The sequence below is a fragment of the Solea senegalensis genome, linkage group LG3 (assembly GCF_019176455.1).
Source record: "Solea senegalensis isolate Sse05_10M linkage group LG3, IFAPA_SoseM_1, whole genome shotgun sequence".
Taxonomy (NCBI): Eukaryota; Metazoa; Chordata; class Actinopteri; order Pleuronectiformes; family Soleidae; genus Solea; species Solea senegalensis.
The window spans coordinates 6,014,987-6,036,992 of record NC_058023.1 but is presented as its reverse complement, the minus strand read 5'-3'; the positions used below and the strand labels follow the sequence as shown (position 1 = coordinate 6,036,992).

Below are 22,006 nucleotides of genomic sequence, written 5' to 3'. Positions count from 1 at the left end.
CCAGCTTAATTTGCGGCTTGTGTGCACATACCACATAAGTCAAGTCACTGCAGTGACCTATGCATAAGATACAGATCCTCGGGGTGAAATATGTCTCAGAAGCTGCGGCACTTTCTTTTTTCCTCTTTGCTGCGGATTTGCTTGTGTGATCTCCCTGAGCTGTGATGATTGCACTCTATCAATATCCTCGCAGGGTATGAAAGATGACTTTCCTGTGAGCGAGCGAGCGAGCGAGTGAGTGAGTGAGTGTACTGCACGGGCAGTTTCTCTTCTGATCTGCACGTTTTGAATGAAACTTTCAAAAGCAACATCATCATCACACTTTACCCTAGGGCTATGTAAATATTCAGCAAGTGGTTGAAATGATGAGTCAGCTAATTGGGTAACCTGTTCCGGATTAAAATACACCTATTCACAGCCTAGAGGCGCATCAGACTGTTCAAAAGTATGGATTAAGTTGTTGCATGAAGTGCTGAATATGTGTCGGTGCTGATCCACATGGAAACGTAACAACACTTAAATATTTTCTTTGTCGTTTTGAAAAAGTTTTCTGCAAACAATTTTTTTTTTTCCTCCACACAAAACACTGTACTACATATGCCAGGCCTGTATGTGGTGCTGTAGCAAGTAGGGATGCACAATATAATTGGGCAAGACATCGGTATCGCCAGATATTGGCTTTAATAGATCATATGAATATATGAATAGATTTTTCATAGATCAACTAGAAATTGGTCATTGAATAGGTGTACTTTTTATTTATTTATATATGTATATATATATATATATATATATATATATATATGTGTGTATATGTGTGTGTATGTATGTGTATATATATGTATGCATGTATGTGTGTATATATATATGTGTGTGTGTATATATATATATGTGTGTGTGTATATATGTGTGTATGTATATATGTATGTATATGTATATATGTGTATGTATATGTGTATGTATATTTATATATGTGTATATATACATATATATGTATGTATGTATGTATGTATATGTGTGTGTATGTGTGTGTATATATAAATATATAAATATACATATGTGTGTTATTGGCCCAAGCATTATATCGGCTTATCGGATATCGGCAGAAAGTCCAATATCGTGCGTCCCTGCTAGCAAGTAAGTATACATTCTAATGTGTACAGTTACAAAAAGATAAGTGATGTTGAATTCAAGAGAGGTAGGATCATGACATCAAGTATTTTGAGTATTTTCTCACTCTGGCTCCCAAAACACTTGTCTCCATGTGGAGAAAACTTTAGCGGATTCACCTCGTCTTGTTTTCCTTTTGCACCGTCCCTAAGAATGTCTGCAGGAATCTGTGATCCGGCAGCTGCGGCTTAAGTATGTTGGAGCATTTTCTGCTGTCGGGGACCAAATGTGAGGCTGTTTGTGTCGCATTTGAAACTGGAAATACCTGACTCGCTGTTTAAAGGTCCCCAAGATGCCACCCCCTTTATTCCAGGGTCTGGCCAAAATCAAAGAGCTGTCGGAATTTGCCAGTAATTGTTTTACGATTCCTCCGTCATCATACCTACTTGTCTTGGTGGAACACAAAGAAAGCAAAAGCCATGAAAGCTGCTGCTGCTGTTGCTGCTGTTGGCATGAAAGGATGGGGAAGAAGGAGGAGGAGGAGGAGGCACAGATAACCGGGGCAGCCACCACCAAATAACAGGAACTGAGCTGTAAATGCCGGTTTTCCCTCTGTTCAGTCAATGAAAGGACGATGGAGGAAGTGGTTTATTGAAGCCTGCTTTATATGGGCTGTCTGCTGGCAGCCCTTGCTCTCCTTTCTCACTTGGTCCTGCCATAAAACATTTGTCTTTTTATTGACACCGTAGCTGGAAGATTTCAGTCAGGAGGAGCAACGGGCTCTGTTTAAATGGAGCTCAAAGATTAAACTGTTTACCTTAAGTAACACCGTCTGGAAAAAATAATAATATGGGTGAAATTTTGAAGTGATCCTTGAAGAATGGTTGAAAAAGTTACCGACGCATAATTAACGCTGTCTGTTTTATGCATGCCCCTTGCCCCAAGAACCATTGATATCTTCACTCTCCTGCACCAAAGTCCATAGAGAAATGTTTTTTTTTGCTCATGGGGACACAGGAAATGCTAGTTAACTTATCTGCAATGTTTGACAAGCATGTTCCATCACAGAAAGGGGGGAAAAAACACTGAAAAGTCTATAAAAGTCTGAGACCCATCATCACAATAACTCTGATATGACTTGAGTGCAGCATAAGCTCCTGCCAAACTTCAAACGGCTTCACTCTTAGCATCAGCTACTCGTCACGACTGCTCTGATCTTCCTGCATTAGCGTCACCCGAATGCCCTTTTAACTTTAAAACGTAACAGTAAACTCGAGTTTCATGAATTCTCCCACAAACTGCACTCATGGTGAATTGTATCATAAAGACAGAGACAGACGGACTTGGTATGTCTGCTGTGTTTGCAGCAAAATCTGCTTACACCTGAGCGACAGCAGATGCCTGCGCACGTTTTACTTAGCCTTTCCCTTTGAAAATGGTCATGAATAATTTAAGTTTTTATGTTTATGTACTCAACTAAATACCAAAACTCGATATGAAGCTGTGCGTCTGTCGGTCCTGCAAATATTTCAAAATAAAAGCTTTGTTTGAATGAATCTAGTCAAGAAACAAAAACAAAGATATAGTTGACAGATGAAGACACTGAAACTGTGATAAATGACCAATTTCTAGTTGATCTGGGTAATTCAAGCAGAGAAAATTGTCGAAGAGCAGCTCATACGTACAGTGTGGCTGCTCCAATCTGATCAACACATGCACAAACATTAGCGAGATGTTTTAAGATGCCGATGCACTGCTCTCACATCCAGCATGGCCACGGCTTTATCACTTGTGGGCTGAGGGGGGAGCTGGAATGAAGCCGTTTGTGAATTAGTGAATGACACCATGCGGCTCAAGGCCCAAATTCGACACAAAGGAGAAATATTATTGTCCATGTTATTGAAAAATCCAAGTAAAAACTGTGATTTCCCCCCTCATTTAAATTTCCCCGTTTTGCATCTCGGTGTTTCTTTATTCAGCCACAGCGGCATTTGCTGAAGGGAGGAAACGGAAAATGTTCGACACCGACCGCCGTAACTCAGGTTGTCATAGTTTATTCATGTGCGAGACAAATTGTTTTCACCCAGTGTGATAATTTCCCATTTCAGAGAAATGTTCCCCAGAAAAGACAGGTACTCAGATGTAAAAAGCTTTTATCTGCCTCACACCTGCTGTATCAGACCACGAGTGTCACAACTGACATTTCAAAATGGAAATGTCACAGATTATTGTACTGGTGCTGTGCCAATATGAAATGAGGTGGTTGGATCTTCTTTTGTTGAAGAATGAATCAGTCAATCAAATTCAAACTAATTCCACGTTTTTTTTTTGTGAACAACCTTGCACAAATATGCCTATAAAATGGTCGGCGAAGACGATCCAAAACCCACAAGTTCAGCTGGTAATAAAAGATAATGAGTATATCCTCACCTTTCAGTGGCTGGAGGTGGAATTTGATTCATATACTTTTATTTCAGTGATTAATTCAGCAGAGTAACCAACTTTAAACATCTATTTTCGCACTATAATCCACCAATTTGATGTCATATCGTCCTCCTTGACATTTTAATTACCAAATTCAGGCGCTCTAAAGTTTTACTCGCCCTGGCCGAAGAAGAGGGAGTTTACAACGGGTCAATGTCGGAGAAAGCTACGTTAAAAGATGCTCTGTCCACGTTTAATACATAGACTTTCACTTATTGTTTTCTTCAGTTAGACGGATATTGCGACGTGATTGTCTTGCAATATATTGATTATCACAGAATCTTTGTGTCTTGATATTGGTATCGCGTATTGTATCGTGAGATACCCTGTGATTCCCACGCCTAGAGAATAGTGGACATAAACCATGGCTGAACCAGAAGAGGTTCGTCCACTGAAGGCACCATTTCATTTCTAAGCTTTAAAGACGGAAAGAAGAATTGGTTCAAAGCTTTTAGTCTCTTTGATATCCACGCAAAATTGGTCTTGTTACTGAAATAACCATAACTAAAGCAACATCAAATCAAATTGGAAATTGACTGTGTGTGTATGTGTGTGTGTAATCCAATATCCAGCCTTTTTTTTAATTGGTCATATTGTGAAGAATTCCTCTTGCTGCACACTCTAACATCACCAAAACATCAGCTCTGCATGCAGGAAGTCTCACGATCCAAGTGAACATTGCCTGAAAACACAGTCTTTTTTTATTATTATTAATAAAAAAAAAATCAGATTTGTGACATAACCCTTTCATCGGCCCCTGTGAAGATTCCAAGTGTAGTTAGTTAAATCAACAGTGTGGCAGATTTAGCGCAGCTGTACGGTGATACGCTTCCCTCGCTAGCATGCCTGTGCATGTGAGGTCTGAGCCCCAGCTGTTGGCTCCGAGGCAGCACATGTGGAGGAGGAACAAACTAGTCCCAACCAAAGGCTGGTCCAGGTGGATCCAGTTTCTAGCCACCTATGCCCACACACAGTTTAGTGGTTAGCTGACAATAAGAGTAATTTGGAGGTGGGGAAAGGAGATGGACTGCCTCGAGGAACGTAGGACAAAAAGGCAAGCATCAAAGTTTTTGCTCTACTATTTTCACTGTGGGAAAAGTCACAATTTGATATGTTTGATGGTACTTTTACTTTGGCGTGTACTCAATAGAGTGGGGCATTAGCTCATCACAGATGCTTTTTATGTCAATGTAGCCGCTAATAAGAAGCCAATGTGCAGAAAGGTTCAAACTCAAACCTTAGAAAAACGGTTTGAGTTCACTAGTCGCAGCCTAGAATCAGACTGTCTGAAGTGATTATCTCGTGGATAATCTCAAAATGGATGATTCAGTGAAGCCTGCTGAGCAAACAATCATCACGTACATCAAGTACTTAAGGTTCCACGCCATAGACGACAAATTATCAAAACAAACCTGCACGCTCATTCACGAATAACTGTGAAGGAACTGTGTTTCACACACAAGAAAGAAAAACACCCAAGAAAAACAGTTTTACTGTTGTATTTAACCCTTAGAACACAGAGGCTGCTATCCTTTTTTTTTCCCAGTACAGCCTTGGCAATCTGATGAAATTATAAGAAACACAAATATGGAAATGACCTATAAACCCAGGATGTCCATATAAGGAGTTATGTATTATTCCCACAGCAATTTACCAAGGGTGCGTCTGTGGCACAGATCTGCGCCGCATAAGCACTACGGGTTAAGCATCATCCTCATTAAAACCTTTTCCCTCTTTGTTTCCCTCGACATAGTGCTACTCTGCTCTAATCTGACAACACGTGAAAAGGAATGGCAAGATGTTTTATGATGCCAATGCCAGTTTGTCTCAAGTCTACTCTGACTGTTTGATGGGTTTCATATTTGCTTGCTCCAGTTCTTGAATGCAACAAGCCACTGCATGTTAAGGACTTCTCAGTGATTATCAGCAGACTATGACTAAATCATATACATTTAACTTTATTGTAAAAAAGAAAACAAAAAAAAACAGAATGCCAGTTCCTCAGGAAGGTTGCGAAGGCTGGTAGCATCATCTCATGCCACTGTGGTGCTGTTTACCACCATGATTTCATGGTTTTCCACGCCATCTGTGTTTGGTCCCATGAGGTGGGTGTGGCTTCATACACCTGTGGTTGTAGTCCAGGATATGCATACGGTGTTCATTCGGCCTGCATTCTGATATATAAACGGCTTAGCCGCTGTGGTGTCCACAATGTGTTGTCATGACAACAACAAACAAATGGCCGAAACTAGCTCAAACGAGAGATAAGCTTGTCTGAATTCACAAAACACTTTTCCACGATACAGTTCCAGCATGCCTCGGCACGGCATGGTACAGCTCGACTCTACACGGTTTGGTATGGTTTTTCATGACTATAGCACCTCTTCAACGTGGGTCATGAGTCATCGTAGCACGGCTGCATGAAACTGCCGTGACTTTGTTTTGTACGCGACACACACACACGTTGGTTTTCAGTGTATTGAATCATTAGATTCAGAAAAGATTTGTTCACAGAATCGTTCAGTACTCCATCTGACATAGTCACTGAATTGAGATGCGGCGGAAGGGGTTGTGATGCGGCTCGCGATCGCCACTTTGGGCAGCGCCGTCGATACATTTCCTTGTTGAATGTTGGAGATTAACACATGCCTTCAGGATTTTTTTTTTTTTTTTAACTGATCTACAGTTTGTTCAGTTTGATTCCTGTGTCGGATGTCGCACTCATGACTCTTACAGTGCCGACCCTCTTAACGTCACGTATAGTATCAGCTGTAACCCAGCTCACTTGGAACCTCGTCAGAGCAGGTACTAAAAACCAGTACCAGGTATTATCCCTTCTGGAAAAGCAAAAAAAAAAAAGTTCCATGTCAAGCTGTTCAGCCGTGCTGGAACTGTGTAGTGGAAATGGGCCATTAGTAACCTAGTGACCTATGGCTCAACCACTCTGAGCTAAAATCAATGTGTTTTTTTCTCAGTGGACTGTGGTGTGGTGGACTGAGCAGTTTACAAAGTGACACTAACACCACTTTCCTATTGGAAGTCTTTCTGTGGCAAACTTATTATATTATGGTACAGATTTGGTGGATGCCAAAGAATCTGGAAAGATGATCTAAGTGATGTGTTCAGGGTAACATTGTACCGTTTGTTTGTTTTTTTAATTATCATGAATACTGTTATCCCAAATGTCTGTCGGAATGTTCTGAAACAACACCAACCCCTTGTGGTCTTGTATGTATCATCTTGTTTCTTTCTGTTGTTGGGCTCTGGTGGGACTGAAGGAGAAGAATCCCCCTGCTCAACCAAATCAAAGCTGCTTTACATGATGAGATGTGAGGAGTGCATGTCTCTCTCTCTTGACCCTTGCTCAACCCTGAACTGCCCCAGGCCGGCCACCTGTTGGTCCTCCTCTGGCCTACAACGCAAACTCTGATGTTTCTTGCGTCCTGGCCTTTAATCTCAGAAGATGAATCTTGGCCCCTGCTTGTGTTGGAGGGCCTTTGTTGTTCGTTGATTAGTGTGGGGTCATTGGGGTCAGGGAAGTTCCTGCAGGACGGTGGAGAAAACTGAAGTGTGAGGTTGTTTCGAAGGGACTGCGTTCACTCAACCAGACGCTTCATCCCCACTGAGCTGCTAATCACCACCTGACATTATCACAGAGGCTCGTATCATGACTATTCCACATTTTATTACATTGCATATAATCATAGTGTATAGAGTTGTGACTTGCTCCTGGAAAGCTACAGCTCATTGCTGCCACTGATTTTTGTTTTTTGGAGTACAACACACACGCACAATAGTGCTTTCCTCTTACAGTGGGGCAGAGTGTGTGCTACTGTTTTCAATCCACTGGCCCTTGGCTGAACTGTATCTGGTTTACCGCTGTACATTCGGCACAGACTTTGCAAAGAAACTTGACTTGAGCCGCTAAAGGCAGGACATTTTCAGGAACTTGTGAAATCTCTAAATAATAACACAGCTTCTGATAATTCACTGTGAGTGAGTGGGCGATTGTTCTGCCAACCCAGGTTCCACCCCTCACCTGAATGTGTCGGACATTCTCCTGCTGTTATGAACACGTCTGAGACACAGTCCCCTGCTGGGCTTGTCATTCTGTATGTGACAGGCGAACTCGGTAAAAATATCCACATCAAAGACAGTCAGTGCCTGGTAAATGAATACATTTTTCCTCTAAATTCAGTCATATTTTCGTACTGCATCTTGTGCCTTGTTTTGGACATCAAACTAGACCTGGCATAAGTCTGTGGGCATGTTCAGTTCCCCATCTCAGCTAATATAGAACTGGGAGTTTGTAATTTCAGACCCATATTTACTCACATTCTTGGAAGAACAATGTAAAGCTCAGATGTTTCCTCTTTTTTTTGTCACACGTGATAGTTTACTGAAATATTTTACATATCTCTTAATAATGCATTTTTTGCCTTGTGGCTTAATGATAGAGGAGTGACTGCCTAAATCATGAAAGGGTGGGACAAATTTGACAGTTCCAAGCTTTCATTTTAGGTAGTTAAGTTTGCATTACATTGGCTGCGTGTATTGGCACAAGTGTTAAAAACATTCTCACATTAAAACCTTATTAATTACATAAGGAATTGTAACTTAATAGAGAAAAAATTTAGCATAATAAAGCAAAGTTGGTTGTTGTGTTGGCATAAGTAGAGCATGTGGGCTAGAAACCTCTCCGTATTTGGGGTCTTGGTCTACAATTTTAATATTTAAATCCTTAAAAACTAACTCTGGTGCAGATTTGGTCTCCACCAAACAAATCAAGACACTTTTAATCACATCCCGGTCCTCGCAGGCTGCCGTCCTGACACAGGTGTTAATGATTGCAAAGCGCTCCAATAGTATTCCCAGCAGACGTCATTAATTTTTGGCAGCGCAGGTTCCTATCGGTTTAAGTACCCACACCCACCCTCGGTAATTAATGTGAAATGTGCAGTATTAGAGCAGGGACACCGTAGGTTTCACAGCGGTGTTAATGTGTAGCCTCGCGGGATTAACCAATAACCGTTTGTCTCTCATGGACTGTGAGAAACTTTGGTTCTGGTCTCTGTGACCGCCGGTCTGCTGTGTTCTGTTGTCTCAGAGCGGTTTGGTCAGCGGCTGCACGTGTTGTGCACGTTCTGCCACTGTATGTGTGTGTGTGTGTTTGTTTGTTTGAGGTTGTGTGTTTGCATCCTCCTCCTCTTGATACCAGCATCGCACTAGTCAGCTGTGCAAGTTGTCTTCCTCATCAATATTAATGAGCCATGTGAAATTTCAGCAGCAGTGCTCATAATTAATGCATACAAAGGGCAATACTGTAGTAGTCGACTAAAAGCAAGTGTTCACGTATTGACTGAACGCTGTGAGAGCTCACCCTTGACTTTGGCTCTCACCGATTAACAAAATTAGAGCATAATTCAACAGAACATTTGTAAATACCCACTGTATATCAATGTTAGGGTCCGCCACAAATAATTATTTGCGTTACTGGTTAATCTGGTTGTGATTTTGTTTTTCATTACATGTTGAAACATTTCCAAAATGGCCGGTTTTTGTATTCGGTTTCCTTCCAGAGTGGAGCCAATAAACCAGAACATATTACTATTCATTAAAGAGAAATCACAGTCGGTTGTCCAATAATTAATTTACAAGTACATTAATGTTTGATTAATGGTTGCAGCCCCACACAAAATCTGGAGAGGTGCTCAGAATTGACTGTTAAATTCCCCATTAAGTGCACAGAGATGCAGTGAAGGTACACTCTGGAGAAAACTGCAGCGTTACATAATGAATCTGTTTCTTTTTCTGCCAATCGACGGATCAATTCCTAATACTCAGGTTTTTGCATGTCTGGCTGATTGTGTAATAAAGATTCTGTGTGGAATGTGTTGGCAAACAGTTGCTCCTATAATTCCAGCAGACAAAGTGCAACATTAGCATTCTTTTGGCTTTTCATTTTACATATGATCTTTTAGATCCCTTGTTAATATAAACATATCCATCAATGCAGCGTTAAAGCTTCCTCTAGGCAGTGGTGTTAACAGTGAGGGTGGAATGTTCCTTTGCCCAATGTAGAGCAAAGTGACTAAAAGTCCATTAAATCTGGCTGTTAATAAAAGTTACGTATACTGAGTGAAGCACTTTACAGCTGAAATCGAAACTTGTCTGTGGTTTTCATAGTATATGTGGATTCTTGCCGCCCCTGGCATTTATTTCCAGGTAGATGTTTGAGATGAATAGCGGCCTTAGGAATGAAGGAGCCGTGGCATTAACAGTAAATCAGTGAACTGCAGGAGCTCGTGTTGGATCTCATATTTTTACGCTCCTGTCTTGTCTTTTGTTTTGTGGCCCGACCTGCTGTTGGCTCTGGCCTCATTACAAACCAGTCTGTGGAGAAAGGGCAAATAAGTAGTGACTCGCATTGTTCTGTGATTGGCATCTCGGTTTAAACCAAGGCCACGTTAATAAACAACGCGGTCATGTCACTCTTTGAAAGCTTCGCTGGCCACTGGCACATGTTCAGTTACAGGTCAGTGGTTGCATTGTGCATCTCTGCCTCTCAGACGCTCCTTCAGATACTGGTATCCTTTTCAACCTGAACTCCTGAACCGCTGCCAAGATGCTTCCCTGACTTTCTTTTCAAGATTACTCCCTTTATCCAGTGTCTGCGTGAGACTTGACTATTGTTCTCTCATCTTAACTGTTACCTGACCTAACTTTTCTGTTCCAACACACATTCCAGCCTCGTCTTCACAGTATATTTTTTACCCAGTATCAATACTGTATTCACCACTCAACTTGTTTTTTTTACCAGACAATAATGCACAGAATGGATTATTTGGAACGTTGGAGGTTAACTGACTGTTGGGAATTCATGCTGCAGTATTATAGATCATTTGAAGTAGTTCCCTTTTAAGGATCCAGCAAGGGGAGCTTGTAAGGTTTCCTACCAGGTCATGTGACAGTGACTTTGTGGTTTTTGGTGAGACAAAGCTGCCGATAAATTTGACGAAATTTGAAGTCGATCGAGGTAAAGCTCTAGGAGAAGTTCTTTCAGGTACCCAAATGAAAGTTTTTGAAATAAATAGACATGGGTCATTGAAAATGCTTGAATTTTGTGCAAGAAGCCTGTGGCCAAGGGGAAAGGGAACTTGACTTGTAACCGGAGGGTCGCCGGTTCAAATCCCCACCCGGCCAAAAACGGCTGGGGTACCCCTGAGCAAGGTACCCAACCCCCAATGCTCCCCGGGCGCCACTCAGTGTGGCAGCCCACTGCTCCTAATTCTAGGATGGGTCAAAATGCAGAGGAATACTTTCCCTAAGGGAATTAATAAAAACTAACTTTAACTTTTTTAAAACTTTAAGAAATAAGTTTTGTTGATATTTAGCTAAACGTCTCCCTTGTTTGTTACGACGCCACCTACTGTTTCGAAGAACAAACGTCAAGTAGTAATTACAAGCAGTGTTGTGGACACATTGATGTGACATTACAGAGCAGGACGTTGAGCGAGTAGTGAAAATTCCAAGATCTCTTGTCTCGCCAAAGAAAATTACAAAGACTGACTTTGACCGAGATCCCAAGGACAATCACTTGTCCTGATGCAGCTCATGCTGCAAATCAATAAAAGTGGACGCCATGGGGAGAAGCGGCTCTTACAAGTTGCCCTCCCATCTTAAGCTGTGTCAGCACATTTTAGTCTTTGAATTTTGGTCCTAGAAAGTCCTTGAATTTGATGTCAAGCAAGGTGTGGGAACCCTGTGTAAGGTTTCCTACCAAGTTATGTTACAAATTACTTTGGTAAAGGCATTTGTAGCAGCGACAGCACCTGTTCAGGCAGTGTTTATTTCGTTCTAATGCTAGCAGCATTGTTAATGATGTAACAATTGTGAAAATGATAACTGAAATTATGAAAACTGTGGCATTTGTGAAGTATTAATGGGAGCAGCAATGGTGGGGGTTGTAGGATGTGTGTTTGCATATATTCCAAAGAATTATGACAATCTTACAAATTGTGGTCTCAAGAGGTACAGGAAGGCGAGTTGGCCCTGAGGTATTTTTCCATTGTCAAATCTGGCCTCTCTTGGTGGGGGGGGAAGAAGTTTGGACACCCCTGGTTTAAGGACTCATTCTTGCAGCGCTCTATTGTTCAGGCTTAAGCTGCAGTGAAAATATCTCAGCATGACATCATGTCTGCCCGTGTATCCCTGCCAATAAGCAAAACGTCGCAACACATGCGCAGAGTTTATAGTGTGAATTTTCCCTTCCATGCCGAGGCTTGGGTTCAGCTCATCTCCTGCTCCACCTCAGGTTTATATAAAGGTGGTGTTGGTGAATGGGCTCTTTGAGTCGGCTGTAATTGAACCTGACCCGCTCGCACAATTAACTCTAACCCATAATATTTGTTCAGCGGTATTGGGTTTTGGATGGCTCGGCCCCAGTGGTGATGTCGACCTCGGAGTAGTCAGCTGAGCCATCAATCACTGCTGCTCTATGGGAGGGGGGGGAGGGCGGGGCTTTAAAGTGAAACAGGAAAGCACAGTAATGACTCGACTGATGCCAAAGTCTGAGGATAACTCAAGATGTTTCCATGGTCTCCTTCATCACCGGAGCCAAGCTGGCAGCCGTGACATTTTACTCTGTGGTTTTCCACCCTCTGCATTTCTTATTTGACCTTATAAGATCTTTGGGTACCTGTCAAGTACATGGCACTAAAATATGTTTTTTTGTCTTTGTCTTAAACGCACTCGTTAAAAATGTTAAAATTAATTGAACAGTGTAATGGTGGTAGAAGAAACGGCTCCGTCCATGTTTATATTGATTTTCTACAAATCCACCTTTTACTGCACTGTTCTCTTTGCCACTGGGACGTTGTTCTTGCCAAAAAACGACTTGATTCATCACAGGCTGCTGCTTCATTAGATTAAGACAACAACAACGCCCCCCCCACCTCTGCTTTATTTACTCATTTGTATTAAGCAGTAGCACTACTATAGCTGTGCTGTGCAATGCGGATCCTTTATGGCACTTTATTTCAGTTTAACACTTAAGTTTACCTCTACAGTGTACTTGGGCTGGACGATAATACTGCAGTATCTAAAAATAGCTGTGATATTTACAAACAAAATCCAATTTCATTATATTGGAGGCCTTTATAATACTGAATCTACCTTATTAAATGTCTACTTAAAGAGTGTTTGTCTAACAAATTTGTTTTATTTGTTTTGACGTTCCTTCTGAGCCTCATTGTGCCGTTTTATGAATTAGTCACTGACCACATTTAGGTTTAGGTGTTCATGTGCAGCGTTTAAAAACGTGTGAAAGTAAAGCACCTACTTAGGTGCTGCAGCTTCATTCTTTTAACCCTTCAAACATGAAAAAATAAAATCAAAACAAAAATAAGGCTACCCGCTCCACTTTTCTCTCAATTGATTCAGTAAAAACATGGGAGAGAAAAAAAGAGTATTTTTCACTTCGCAGCCTTATCACATCGTACATTGTCATTCATGCATGCAGTACAGCCATGAAAATAATGGAGTGCGGCAACCTTCGCTGTGATTTCGGGATTTTTTTTCCCGCTGAAGGATCATCTAAACAACGAGCGACTTGAAGCCTAACGGAGAGCTTTTTTCCAGTAAACACATACATGGGCCTAATTGGTGCTTTTTTTGTGTGCAGGGTCCACAGGGATGGAAGCTGACAAACACACACACACACACCTCCAGAGAGGAACTCCTGAGCTCGACTGGTGCTTGTTTGTCTTTATGAAAGGCCATGGGGTTGGAGGTGGGGGAGGACGTGAGGGAGTGGGCCTCACCTTGTCATCAGCTGGCTGGATTCATACGTTTTTAAAGGCTCTGGTTTCTAATTTACGCCAGTTGTTGTTTTTGTTTAGTTTTTTTCTTTTCCTTTTTTTGTATCGATACCTGAGCGGACGCAATGGAGACAGGATTTAATGAGCTCTCAGGAGAATGGAGCTCGAAAGTAAACGGGATAATTCAGGGGTTTTTGTTATGTGGCTGTATTAGGTACTGACATTTATTCAGCGTCTTGCAAAGAGCTGACTGCGCTGTGTGTGTGTGTCTGTCTCTGTCTGTGTGTGTGTGTGCACCCAGTGTGCCCAAAGCCATCATAAGACCTGCAGGCAAACTTTCAGTTACACACACATCTGCCAGTGGGGACACAATGGAAAACTGAGTTTAGCCACTTAACAAAAGACTGACCTAAAAAAAATAAATCTACAATACCTTAAATGGATGCTATTCTGAGAATACGTTTGCCACTTTATCTCGCAACTAGACAGCAATTTGTAGCATCTGTTGCTTTGTAAACTCCTGTGCACAAAGGTCCATGGAGAAAATCAGCATTTTTCACTCATTAGCGCACAGGAGTTTCTGGTTTACTGCTGCCTGGTGTTGTCACGTCTAGGTAAATCCAATTGAAGGGCTTCAAACTGCCGTATCACAATTAGGGCTGAAACAATTACCCAATGAAGTGATAATTCATCAAATACTAAATTTAACGACAACTTTTTTTTTGGTTTGCGAACAATACAAGACATTTAAGAACATCATAATTTCCATTTTCTGACATTTTATGGACCGATTAATTGAGAGAATTACAGACGAATATATCAATTATGAAGATAAAGCCCTAATCACAATATAACACACTGTATCCTATCATCAGAGACAACAGGAGACACAGAACCTCCCGTGTGACATAATGTAAAATAGTCATTTTCTCTATGGAGTTTGGTGCAGGAGCAAAACAAAACTTAATTTTCCAGTCAGAAAATGTGCACTGTTCACCCTAGTTGGCGACTGTATCGCATGAAAACATGAGCTATTCTTTTAAATCGTACATTCACTGATAACTTGCACACTTTCTAAGGCAAAGAATACTGTTAGCGTTTACACACACCATTATAAGTGAGTGTTGTTTCCCTGTTAAAACCATTTGAGAACGTGATAATTACATTAATAATGGGTTTGTCCTCCCGTGGCCTCCGCTGCTGCTGCCCACACAGCAGTGATGTGGTAAAGGCGACCTCTTTGTGCTCTCCACAACTAACCCAAATGAGCACAGACTCCTCTTTTCACCACACCGCTCACTCACCTTGTGCTGAAGGTCAACGAGTCTCCCCTTTTTTTAACGGCAAACTTCCTCTCCCTCCCTTTTTCAGTGTGCAAGGATCCGCCGTACAAAGTGGAGGAGTCCGGATACGCAGGCTTCATCTTGCCTATTGAAGTTTACTTCAAAAACAAGGTACATGTTATTGTGTTTCTTCACTTATTTCTGCTTGTTACACACAAAGACGCGCGCGTGCCCTCAGCCCTTGTATAAAAAAAGCGTGAGTTGAAGGTTGTGGGTTTGTTCTTGGGCTCTGCTCGACTGAAATGCTGGCGTGCCCTTGGGCAAGACCCTTTGCCCCGCGTTGCTCCTGGCAGCGTGTGACTGGGTTTGAAAGAGAGATTTGTGGTGGAAGATGCTATGTATGAAAAGGCCGTTTCATAATGGCAAAAACTGTGGTTAAAAAGCAATTTAATTTATTTGTACAGCGTCCAAATCACAACACACATTATCTCAAGGCACTGTACACAGTAAGACCTTTACAATGTTAGAGAGAGAAGAGAAACCCTGGTTCTCGATCAGTTACGACATTAAGACTAGAGGAAGCGCGATATGAATTAGGGCTGAACAATTAATCCCAATTTGAGGGCGAGACACAGTATTCCTCAAGGCCAAACTGTGTCAAGTTTTAGATTAAATATTGTCCTGACCTCTGTGGGTATGCACGTCATATTCTACTCACTGACGAAAACGATCTTTGTTTCTCGCAGATCTGCTCAAATGTCACACAGTAATCATGAAATAAATACAGACTGTTTACTATTCCAATTGCAAAACATCCTCCCATTTTGAACCCTTTGTAGATTTGTGATTTTGTGGAGGAGGTAGCCGCTTATTCAGCCTACTTTTTTCAACATTAGTCATATCGGGTGATCTAACTGATATTTTACATTCCTCTAAACAGCTCTAAAGTTTAATCAGTTTATCAAGAAAATAGTCAACTGATTAATTATGAAAAATAATCATTGCCCTGCTTAAGTGAGATTTTAGCTTTTGAGTTAATTTATTAAACGAGACGTGTGGACCTTTGATGCCCTGATGGTGGGTTTTAAACTGTCGCCAGACCCCAAAACCATAGTTTTTGGTAGATATTAATAAATGTGTATAAGTATGGGGGGATGAAATGGACTCACAGTCAAGTGTGTTTTCTTAGTTCTTCACTGATTGATTGGAGAAGGCAATCAGCAGCGCGTCGGCATCGATTCCTCAGAATTTCCATTCTTCCTGAATCGTGCACAGTGAGACAGTTCCGTGGCGCTTCAGTCACTTTGACGTCACGTTTGTCGAGTGAATGTGAGAGAGCGAGATGTGACTGTTGACTATGGCCTGGGCAATATCACAGTATATCAGGAGAGGCTATATAAAGCCTTCAGAGTTTCCTTTTTTATTACTTCTGGGTGTTGAAAGGCTCGGCACTATATCGTGTTTATTTGCTTTATTTAAACATGGATTTAGACTTAGATTTTTTACCCAGTGTGCCTGATGTCTCATCATTAAACTAGAGTGTTTTGAAAGCATGCGCACGCAGAGTTAACACAATTCTTGTAGACTTAGCAGTCTGCAGATATGAGTCTCATCTCTCAGCGGGAGCAGACTCTGCAGAAACTGATCATTTGCATCGATCACTATTCTCTCCAGCTGATAATGGGGGCTGCCACTAATGATTATTTTTGTTTTGCAATTAACCACTTTATTGTTTGGTCTATTAAATGTCACAAAAGGGTGAAGATTGTCCATACGTTTTGTCCACAAAACAAAATGCACTGAGTTTATTGTCATTGAGCAACAAAGAAGCCAGGAAATCTTCTTTTTATTTACAAAAATCCACCCAAACAGATCAACTAATGATCACAATTTGATGAGGTTTCTTTTAGTATACAATTAATAATCAGTAAAAACAAATTCCCTTTGGATGACAAAGTACATTTCACACCATTAAAGGAGAATTCATGTGCACAAAACTGCACTGCAGGTTTAACGCTGTCCGACTTGCAATGCTTGCCTTTGAAAATGTGCAGAGCTTTCCCTGAAAATGCATGAACACCTGAGAGTGGGTATTTTTCCAGAGGTAGCTTAAAAATATGTTAGGACCCCGGTTGAATCCAGTGTGTTCATTTATCAAGTGTTTGTGAGTCATTTTGGAGAAGCAGATGAAGTTTCTATGGCGGAAACCAGGAAGGAACACTGTGGTTGAAGTGTGAAATAAACCTTTTTATAAACTGAATTTGATCTTCTCTTCTCGCTCTCGCTCTCTCTCCCTCTCTCTCTCTCTCTCTCCCTCTCTGGGTGAATCACCACTTTTCCTCAGGAAGAACCCAAGAAAGTTCGCTTTGACTACGACCTGTTCCTCCACCTGGACGGCCACCCGCCTGTCAATCACCTCCGCTGTGAGAAGCTCACCTTCAACAACCCAACAGAGGAGTTTCGTAGAAAGCTGCTGAAAGCAGGAGGGGTAGGTGTGCAGAGCGGTGGGTGGCTGAGTGACATTTCTTAATGCAGCGCAGACACGTTTTGCAGAAAGAAACGCCTTTTATCTCTGTTATGCGAGGGTTGGAGGTCAGTGCTGTATTTCCACAAACACTCATTTACATTTATTTACGTTTACATTTATACTCCTTTTTTTTTTTTAACCGAGACCTGTTCCATAGATCTGCTGTCTGTTTAAACCCGGTGGTCACTGAGTTTAAATAGCTGGAAAGTGATACCTTGAAAGGGTTATTTCAGGTTCATTCAACCAAGTCGGACTGAATTGAGAACCCGCATAAAACGGGCAGATTCTCTCTCTCTCTATCTCTCTCTCTCTCAGTGAAAACATGGCTTCTATCACAGAAACAAGGGGGAAAAAACCACTCACCTGATTAAATCTATGTCTGATTATTATCTTCACTTCATGTTCACTCCTTTTATCTCGACATTAAACAGCTTTTTACAATTGAAAACGTTTTGTTTGTGTTGCTTTTGTAAGCCACTCATTTCCCCTACACCAAAGTCCATAGAGAAAAACAGCATTTTTAAGCTTGTGTGGACACATGAGCTCCTGGTCTACTGTTTCCTCTTATGTTAAGTTTTTGTAACTCAGGTAAATACAATCAAAGGATTTCAAATGCCAAAGTAACAACATCTTATTTGAACCTTCTCATGGAGGCAGCAGTAGATCAACAACTCCAGTGTTGTCATGGTGTAAAATCGTTAGTTTTCTGAATGGAATTTGGTGCAGGGAGTTTACAGAGCAACACAAACTTAGATTTCTGGTCATAAAAGGCTGTGTAACGGTTTAATAGATTGGTGAAGATGAAGGAGGAGACTTTTATTAGTGAAATGTTAAGTGGTGTTAATCTGTTACCTGGTGTCAAGAGGGGGGGGCGGGGTGTTCACACAGAGTATTCAGTGCTGACTGTGTCAGTACCTCAAACGGCCTCACTTCAGAAGAACTGAACCATCCCTTGAACAATAGTTCTGTGAGAACAGTGCTCCAGAAGCAGTGACGTATAAGCCTGTGTCTGTAAACTTTTCCCGAGAAGAGAAAAGAGTTTTAGAAATGGTTCCAAAATATATATATAAAAAAATGTGGCTTTTACTGGCACAATTTTTGCAAGAGTTCAAGAAAATATCAAAATATTATATTTAACTATTAATCCCAGTGGGAATCGCTGCATTATCCACAAACCCATTGATCTTCCCTTCATAAAAAATACAGGGTTGAGGAAAAACATTTCTTTCTCCAGTCTTAAAAACAAGGTCCAGTAATAGAAAACAGAAAAATCCACATTCAGTGCTCCAGTAATTATTTCTGGCAGCAGCGTGGTGTATGTGGGATGAAGTCAAAACAGTGCAGTGTGGCCCATTGATGTTTTTTTTATTAGTTTTTCTAAATTTCGGTGGAGCTCTGCGGAATAAAACGCATCGGGCTTTGAATGCAGAGTGCTCCTCTGGTGTATTTTCTGGTGAGATTTAATGACAACTTAAAATAATACCGATACTTGATTATTCATTAAAAACTTGTCGGGAAAGGACTCGCTGTGCCGTTCTCTCAAAATGGCACATTTGATTCTTACAGGCATGAAAGGAGGAGCCCTCTTTGTTGCAGCAGCTGTAGAGAAGGAAAAAGTGACCACATATGCCAAATGTCGCTCTGTCAGTGTTAGCGGTGTAACCTAACCACCCGTCTTATCTGCTCTCCTCAGAACAAGCCGCCCGAGTTGTTGTCTTCCAACACAATGCAACAAAAAATCCGACTGAATGGTCTTTAAATGTGGCAGCGCGCGCAGTAAATCAGCTGACCTCGGCTCTCGGCGCTCGTTTCACTTGTGATAAATTGGCATCGGTTTACCTTCAGCTGCTTCCTCCACTGTCGGCTGTAATCAGTACGTTGGCTCTTGGCCAGAGGTACCCCTGTAGTCTGGAGGTTTTATAGCTGCAGCTAAGTGCTCTCTATTTACTTTGCCCCGCGCCCTCTGTCTTAGCCTCATGTCGCAACTCACGCTCTCCTTTGTCAGCACGAGAGTCATCACTGAGTGGTCCGTGATCACATTTGATAATAATGAATGGTGTTCCTTTTTGGTACATCTGACCACATAAGGCGGTGAAAGCTTGGCGGGCCAGCAGGGTAAGCGCTGCAACTCACTCCATTAATGGATAATGAAAATATTCGTAATAGTTTGGTCCATAGAAAGGTTGATCTGTGTTTTTCAAACTTGGAAATGATGATGTTCTCAAATGCCAACATTATTCAGCTTCAATGATTTCTTTGTTATATAAAAAAAACAGAAAATAATCATATTTAAGCAGCTTAAAAAGTCTGAAACGGTCCACTCAATTCTACTGTTTCATTTGTATGGTAGGGACACTAGGAAAACTGATTTTAACCACTTAATAAAGGGCTTATCATATAAAATCGACACCACCTTAAGTCTAAGATGTCCACCGCTTCATCTCCTTTTCCAAACGGAAACTGAAGTTTTTCATGTTTTGCCAAACGCTGTCAATTTGCCAATTCACTGATGGAGGCAGCAGTTACCGTCACCTTTGTGTTTTGTTTTTTTTTACATTTTATTGAATTAAATCATAGATGATTCATTATTAAACACACTTCTCTCTCTCTCTGTGTCACTGTTTTCCACAGCAACGGGATCCTCACAAACGAAGTTCAGAAGACTCAAAAGTAAGATTTCCATCATGTGTTTGGCGTCGTGGGCTCCTTGTGAAAAGATGACCAGAAAAAAAAAAAAGTGAACATAAATGGTCTTCAGCTGCTCATGTAATGATACCAGTGGTTTCATATTGTGTCTGGGACATTTACTGTCACTGAGGCAGCTGTGTTTTCTTAACTTGAGTATTCTGGCCATTGTTCCAGTCTTGTCATGACTCATGATGTTCCAGCAAAAACAAAACAAGTCTTCTCAGAATACATGCTGAGTCGACGTGCAGTGGGATTTATCGCCGTTTTTTTGCTGAAAACACACTGTCCCTGTATACAAGCACTAGTGGGGACTAGATTGATTAGATGAAGTGTGTCGAAGCGCCCCCTGTAGGCTTGCGAGTTTAGCTTGCAGCTAGTTAACGCGTGGAGCACAACATCTATTAATCTTTTAGCGCTCATGTGGCTCTGTGCTGCAGATAAAATTGGTGAATTGCCGTGGGAATAATACACAACTACTTTTATGGACATCCTGGATGTGTGTGTGTGTGTGTGTGTGTTTATAGGTCGCATCTGCAGGCATTACAAATATTTTTTTCCCCGTCTTTATATTGCTTTTTTGTTTTTTTAGTAGTGATATTTGAGCTAAAGCGCTACTCTATATTGCACGTTTATTTTTATAGCCTCTGTATATACATTTTAACACATTAACAGAAAAAAGCAGCCTAAATTCTACATATTGTAAGCGTTAACTTTGAAATATCTTGTTAATTAAGCTGATGGAGCATGAAATTGGTCTCCTCGTCGGTCCAAAAAAAATGGCCCAGCCTAAATGTTGCCATGTTTTTGTCACAGTCGTCTTCTTATTCTTCTTTGGACCAACTTCTTCTACTGTTTCTGAGTTTAAGTTGTAGCTCGACTATATGGACTTTGGAGTTTAGTAAAACAATTTCACGTCAACATACAGAATTTCCAAGCAACTGGAGTCGTATTCTTCTATTATGCGATTATTTAGAGTGGATTTAAAGGATAAGACGACACACTTTGTACCTTTAAAACGGAGTAAAAGTCTCTGATCCTGTTGGTTTGTTGCTGTCTCTTCTGGTAGGTGATGGTAATGCAGGAAGGCTCCACCTCGCTGTTCGGCCAGCACCTGAAGCTGCCTACACTTCCCAACAGCTCGCTGACGTCCAACTTCTCCGACCCGAAGAAGAGTAAAAGCTTCCTCGGGTCAAAGGTGAGTGTTGTTTCCAGTTTTCTTGCCTGCGGTGAAATCACCTCCTCTTCATCTGCTCCTTCACTCATGAGCCTCACTTTTTTTTGCCCTGGGACTCCTTCAATGTCTTCAGGCTTAAAATTTGAAATAAAAAGGCTTCCAACTTGGGCTTGGGAAGCTCACACTCATCCATAGTGTGTGTTTCCGGCGCTGAGTCACTCTTTGTCTGTTGAAATTTCAGACTACAATCGGGTATAAAAGAAAAATGTCTGTAATGATGGTCCGAAAAAACGTCATACGTCACATTTGAGACATTATCTCTCACAACATAAGCATGTTGTTTCCATTATGTGATGTTTTTAAATGGTGTCATTTAAGAGCCGGGTCAGAAGAGGCCCATTTCACATGGAAACGGTTTCCAGTCTAAACACAGTGTGTGTGATGAATTACCAGTGGAGCAGGAGGTCACCCACACACACACACACACACTGTCAGACCCCCGTGCCCAGTAATAGAGCACATTTGATATTTTTTATAATGACTCATAAACTATTTGACAAAAGGTCCTGAGCTGCTACTAAAAGCTACTTTTCAATCCATTAATCTGTGGCCTGTTTTACAGATAAGTCAATTATTCAGATCTTCTGACGGAATATCTAAGGCTACAGGAGGACGATGAATTCACAAATTGAGCGTATTTAGCCACTGCAAGGCCACAATGCCATTTAATCGCCTTTTCCTTCTCACAATAGCAGTTGGATTTTCAACATTTTCTGCAAATGCAGCATTCATTTCTCCTCAGGTGTTTGAGGAGCCAATTCTTTCAGCCTGTCGTATTTTGAAGTCGTCAATACGTTGAAAGCCAGACATTGTTGCTGCAGCCCTTTTCTAAAGTGAGATGTACAGAAAAACAACTGGTGTC

The 22,006-nt window shown here is 41.3% G+C and overlaps 1 protein-coding gene across 2 annotated transcripts in view; it reads left to right on the top strand.

Annotated features, from left to right (window-relative positions):
• The window catches only part of mllt3 (MLLT3 super elongation complex subunit), a 48,730-nt gene that overhangs the window by 6,616 nt on the left and 20,108 nt on the right, over positions 1-22,006 (top strand). For both annotated transcript variants that reach the window (XM_044022064.1, XM_044022063.1), the window contains exons 3-6: positions 14,784-14,866; positions 17,040-17,183; positions 19,854-19,892; positions 20,977-21,105. In XM_044022064.1, the coding sequence (XP_043877999.1) occupies positions 14,784-14,866; positions 17,040-17,183; positions 19,854-19,892; positions 20,977-21,105 (395 nt within the window). The remainder of the gene's footprint in view (positions 1-14,783; positions 14,867-17,039; positions 17,184-19,853; positions 19,893-20,976; positions 21,106-22,006) is intronic.